Below are 4,578 nucleotides of genomic sequence, written 5' to 3' on the forward strand. Positions count from 1 at the left end.
GGGAAACCCATCACACCAGCTTGACCTCTGGCTCCGGGGGGGCCGGGGGGGCCGGGGCGGCCATCTTGACCAGCGGGACCCTGAGGTGGGGAGAGCAAAGAACCCGTCAGTGAACTGCACGTTATGGGGGGGGGAAGGGGGGGTCTATAGGGGTTACTTACCGGGGGTCCGGTTTTGCCGTCGGGACCGGGGCTGCCGGGGCTTCCAGTCAGACCCTGGGAGGAGCGTTAGGGCCGGGTTAGGGCACGGGGCTCGGGGGGGTTTTGGGGGTGGACGTGGGCAGGGCCGGCTGTTGGCTCTGCCCGCCGCACGGTGCCCCCGCCGCGCTCACCTTGGCACCGGGGAGACCGGGTTCTCCGGGGCGTCCGGCTTCACCGGGGGATCCTTTGGGGCCGACGGCACCGGGGGAACCGCGCTCTCCGGGGGGACCCTGAGAGAGAACGGAGGTTATCGAGATCCGGGATGGGGAGGGGGCGCAGAGCTGCGCTCACGCAGGAAGGAAAAAAAAACCCACCTTGGGACCGGCGATGCCGTCAGCACCGGGGAAACCGCGGCTACCGGGAGCGCCCTGCGAGGGATGGGAGAACGGTCAGAGCGGGGTGGGGGGACCCTATGGGGCACAGCCGTGGGGCCGAGCAGCCGAGATGCTCCAAGGAAACCTCGAGGTGCGTGGGATGCCGCGGGGACATCGGCGTTTCCATCGGGCTGAAGCCGGGGGAGGACAAGGCGGACTCACCCGTTCTCCTGCAGGACCGGGCAGCCCAGCAGGGCCGGGCTCTCCACGAGCTCCTCTCTTGCCTTCCTCACCGGCGGGGCCGGGGGGGCCTTGGACACCAGCGGGACCCTGCGGGGGGAGAGCGGGGTGAGCGGCCGCGAGGAGACGCTGAGCCGGGGCTGCGCTGAGCGTCGGTGGCTCCTGGGGACACTTACGGGTTCGCCTTTGGCTCCGGTGTCACCTTTGTTGCCTGGAGCGCCGGGTTCGCCCTGGGAAAGAGGAGGGGAGATGCTCAGAACCGTGCTGGCGGGAGCGGGGAGGGGGTGCTGAGCCCCCCCAGGCCCTGTGGTGGCAGCTCGTAGTGCCGTGGGGGCGCGGAGATGCGCCCGGTGGGGCGGTGCACCGATGGGCCAAAGGATGGAGCCATCGCAACGCCATCGACTCGGTGCCCCATCTCCATCCCAGCGCTGGAACGAAGGGCTGAGAGCCCACCACAGGGCGAGCGGAGGGGTGGAGGGGGGATGCGGGGGTACTCACGCTGTTCCCTTTGGGTCCGGGGGCACCGCTGGGACCTTGGGGTCCGGAGGGACCGCGAGCACCGGGGAAGCCGGGGGCACCGGCGATGCCAGGAGCGCCCTGAGGGACGGGCAGAGGGGCGGTGAGGGCGAGGGACCCCCGAACCGGGAACCGCGTGCGGCAGCGCGACGCGGCGCCAACAACTCACCGTAGCACCTTTGGCACCGGGTTGACCGTCGGCACCGGGGTTACCCTGGTGGAGAGAAAGAGGAGGAAGAGGAAGGGTTACGTGGGAGCCCGAGGGACGCGAGGCTGAAGGGCGGGACGCCGTCGGGGGGGCACTCACGGCGGGACCGGCAGCGCCAGCTGGGCCGGGGGGACCGGGTTCGCCACGGGCGCCTTGGGGACCTTCGCTACCGCGAGCACCTTGGGGACCTGTTTCGCCCTGGGGAGGAAGAGGAGGGAGAAAGAGTCAGGGCCGGGCCGCCCGCAGCCGCACCGCTCCTCCTTTCCGCGCAGCGCAGCCGTTGGCGGTGCCGGCCCCGTTGCCACCGACGGGCGCTGCGGAGCACGGGGGAGGAAATCCCCCATCCCACCTCCCCCAAAACCCCCAGCCGGGCTGTGGGGCCGCGGCCGAGGGGCGGAGGTCTTACCTTAGCGCCAGCAGCGCCGGGGAAGCCGGGGGGACCCGCGGGACCGGTTGGGCCCTAAGTAGGGGGAGCGGATGGATGCGTCAGACGAGAACAGCGCGGCGCATCGGGCTTACCGGGAAGCGCGGCTCTGGGATGGGGACCCTTCGCAGGAGACCCCCCCCCCAGGCCGGGCCGGGGGGAGCTCGGAGGGTTGGGGGCACTCACAGGAGGACCGGCAGCACCGGGAGCACCGTCGTTACCGCGAGCGCCCTGAGGGAGAGAGGCGGCCGTGAGCTGCGGCGATGGGGGGCGCGATGGGGTGCCGGGGGGGTCCGAGCCCCGGGTTCCCCAATACTCACAGCGGGACCGGATGGACCGGGGCGGCCTCTCTCGCCGGGAAGACCGCGAGGACCCTGCGGAGGGACAGAAGGGTCAGGGTGGGCTGCTTTCCCTTTAGCATCTCTGTGCCCCCTGGCCCCAATGATGCTCTCGTTGCTAAGCCCCTCTCCCCCCAGCAGCCCTGGGGATGCAGCCCCTCAGGGGGCACCGTGTCCCCCCCCTTCACTGTGTCTCCCAGCACCCACCCAGCACCCACCCAGCACCCACCCAGCACCCACCCAGCACCCACCCAGCACCCACCCAGCACCCACCCAGCACTCACCATCTGCCCAGGAGCGCCGTTCTCTCCAGGGCTGCCAGGCTCACCCTAGGACAACAAATAATAATAACAACAATATGCCAAAAAAACCAAATTGGGGTTTTCTGCCCCAAAGTGGCAGCAGTGGGGGTGGGCAGCTGGGTGAGCTGCTCCAGCAGCTCTGCTCACCTTGGGACCAGCAGGGCCGGGCTCACCCTTGGCACCATCCAAACCACTGAAGCCCTGGGGGGCAGAGGAAGGGGGTCAGCGTCAGTGCCCCCAACCCCCCACCCCCCCCAACTCATTGGCTGGGTGTTGGGGTTCCACGGGGGTTTCCCCGGCTTGGGGGTGTCCTCAGTTCGCCCCACATCTCATGGGGGGGATGCAGAACTCACTCTGTGTCCCTTCATGCCCGGCAGACCAGCAGTTCCAGGGAGACCGCGTGCGCCCTACAAGGAAAGGCCGTGGGGTGACACAGAGCCACTGGTCCCCGTGCCCCCGTCTCTTGTGTGCTGTGCACGCCGTGGGGCCCCCAACCATGGGGGGAGCCTCACCTGGGGGCCAGGGGGTCCACGCTCGCCAGGACGGCCGGGTTTGCCAGCTTCACCCTATGGACAAGGACACAGTTGGTGGCACAGCCCCACAGCGCTGCGCCGTCGGGGGGGGGGGGGGGGGCTCAGTGCCACCAGACAGGGAGGGGGGGTCCGACCCTCTGCCACTTACATCATCGCCGTTCTTGCCAGGGGGGCCAGCGGGGCCGCGGGGGCCCATGGGTCCCTAGGAGATAAGAAAGGGGTGTGGGGGGGGGGGCTGGGGGGTGCAAGGCTCCCCGTTGCTGCCCCTTCCCAGCAGTGCTGGGGGTTGGGGGGCAGAGCTGCAGTTCCTGCACTTACGGAGGCACCGGGCTCGCCGGGTTCACCAGGGGGACCTTGGAAACCTTGAGGGCCCTGTGGTTCAGTGGGGGAAAAAAAAAGGGGGAAAAACGGGTCAGAAAAAGGGAAAGCTGGGTCTGAAGACCTCGATGATGAGTTCAGATCCCCCCCTCCCCACCCCATGTGGATCCCCATCACTGTGGGCTTCCTTATGCATGGTGGGGGGGGAATGCTGCATCCTGCCCTCATCCAACCTGCGCCCACCCCTGCCACCAAGGGCACCCAGACCAAAGGGTCCATGGGGGGCTTGGCCCCAAAAATGAGCTGAGGAGGAGGAGGAGGAGATACTCACAGGAGCACCAGGAGGGCCAGGGAGACCACGGGGTCCAGCAGGGCCCTGGGGGGGAACAAGGAGACAGAGCTGAGCGCGTGCCACCCCCCTCCCCATCCTCGTCCCGTTGCTGCATCAGCACCCCATCCCCACCCCATTCCTACCCCACTGGCGTCTCCACTGCCACCCCATTTCTGTCCCAGAGCCATCCTGCACCCATCCCCAGCACCTTGGCTCCTTACCGCCCTGCTGATGTCCCTCTTGCCCCCCTCACATCTCTGTCCCCTGCACCTATTTCAGTCTCCGTTTTATTGCTGCCTTATTGTCACCCCCCACTGCTGCCTTTCTGATGTCCCCATACCGGCCCAATCCCTCTTTCCATTGCCACCCCATCCCTGTCCCATTGCTACCCCTCTGGTGTCCTTATTGCTACCCATTACCCACCCCCATCTCCACTCCATCCTTGTCCCACCGGCACCCATCCTCATCTCTGTCCCCATCACCACCCCTTCTTGTCCCCGTTGCCATTCCATCCCTGTCTGCAATCCTACCCTATTCACCTCTCCATTGCTACCCAACCCCTTTCCCAGTCACCATCTCCTTGCTGACCCCATCGTCACCCCTTCCTGTCCCCATTGCCATCCTATCCCTGCCCCCATTCCCACCTTACTGATGCCCATGTTGTTACCCAGTCCCTTTCCCTATCACCACCCCTTGTTGTCCCCACTGCCACCCCCCATCCCTCTTCCCCTTTCCATTCCACCTGACCCCATGGCCACCCCATCCCTGTTCCCAGCACCACCTCATCACTGTCCCCATTGCCACCCCATTTCCGTCCCCATTAACATCCCGTCCCCGCTCCCCTTGTCACCCCC

General features: G+C 67.5%; 1 protein-coding gene across 1 annotated transcript in view; it reads right to left on the bottom strand.

Moving 5' to 3' along the window:
* The window catches only part of LOC122171823 (collagen alpha-1(I) chain-like), a gene marked incomplete at its 3' end in the record, with an annotated part of 12,152 nt that extends 8,067 nt beyond the window's left edge, over window positions 1-4,085 (bottom strand). Inside the window, 20 exon segments of the mRNA XM_042839598.1 lie at window positions 8-80; window positions 162-215; window positions 332-430; window positions 515-568; window positions 737-844; window positions 931-984; window positions 1,253-1,351; window positions 1,440-1,484; window positions 1,578-1,676; window positions 1,885-1,938; window positions 2,089-2,133; window positions 2,223-2,276; window positions 2,525-2,569; window positions 2,690-2,743; window positions 2,896-2,949; window positions 3,055-3,108; window positions 3,224-3,277; window positions 3,394-3,447; window positions 3,725-3,769; window positions 4,065-4,085. Of these exon segments, the coding sequence (XP_042695532.1) occupies window positions 8-80; window positions 162-215; window positions 332-430; window positions 515-568; window positions 737-844; window positions 931-984; window positions 1,253-1,351; window positions 1,440-1,484; window positions 1,578-1,676; window positions 1,885-1,938; window positions 2,089-2,133; window positions 2,223-2,276; window positions 2,525-2,569; window positions 2,690-2,743; window positions 2,896-2,949; window positions 3,055-3,108; window positions 3,224-3,277; window positions 3,394-3,447; window positions 3,725-3,769; window positions 4,065-4,085 (1,219 nt within the window).
* Between the last annotated feature and the right edge of the window lie 493 nt (window positions 4,086-4,578).

Source organism: Centrocercus urophasianus, unplaced genomic scaffold, assembly GCF_019232065.1.
Source record: "Centrocercus urophasianus isolate 14NV4802_14NV808 unplaced genomic scaffold, USGS_Curo_1.0 seq_990, whole genome shotgun sequence".
In the NCBI taxonomy this organism is placed as follows: domain Eukaryota; kingdom Metazoa; phylum Chordata; class Aves; order Galliformes; family Phasianidae; genus Centrocercus; species Centrocercus urophasianus.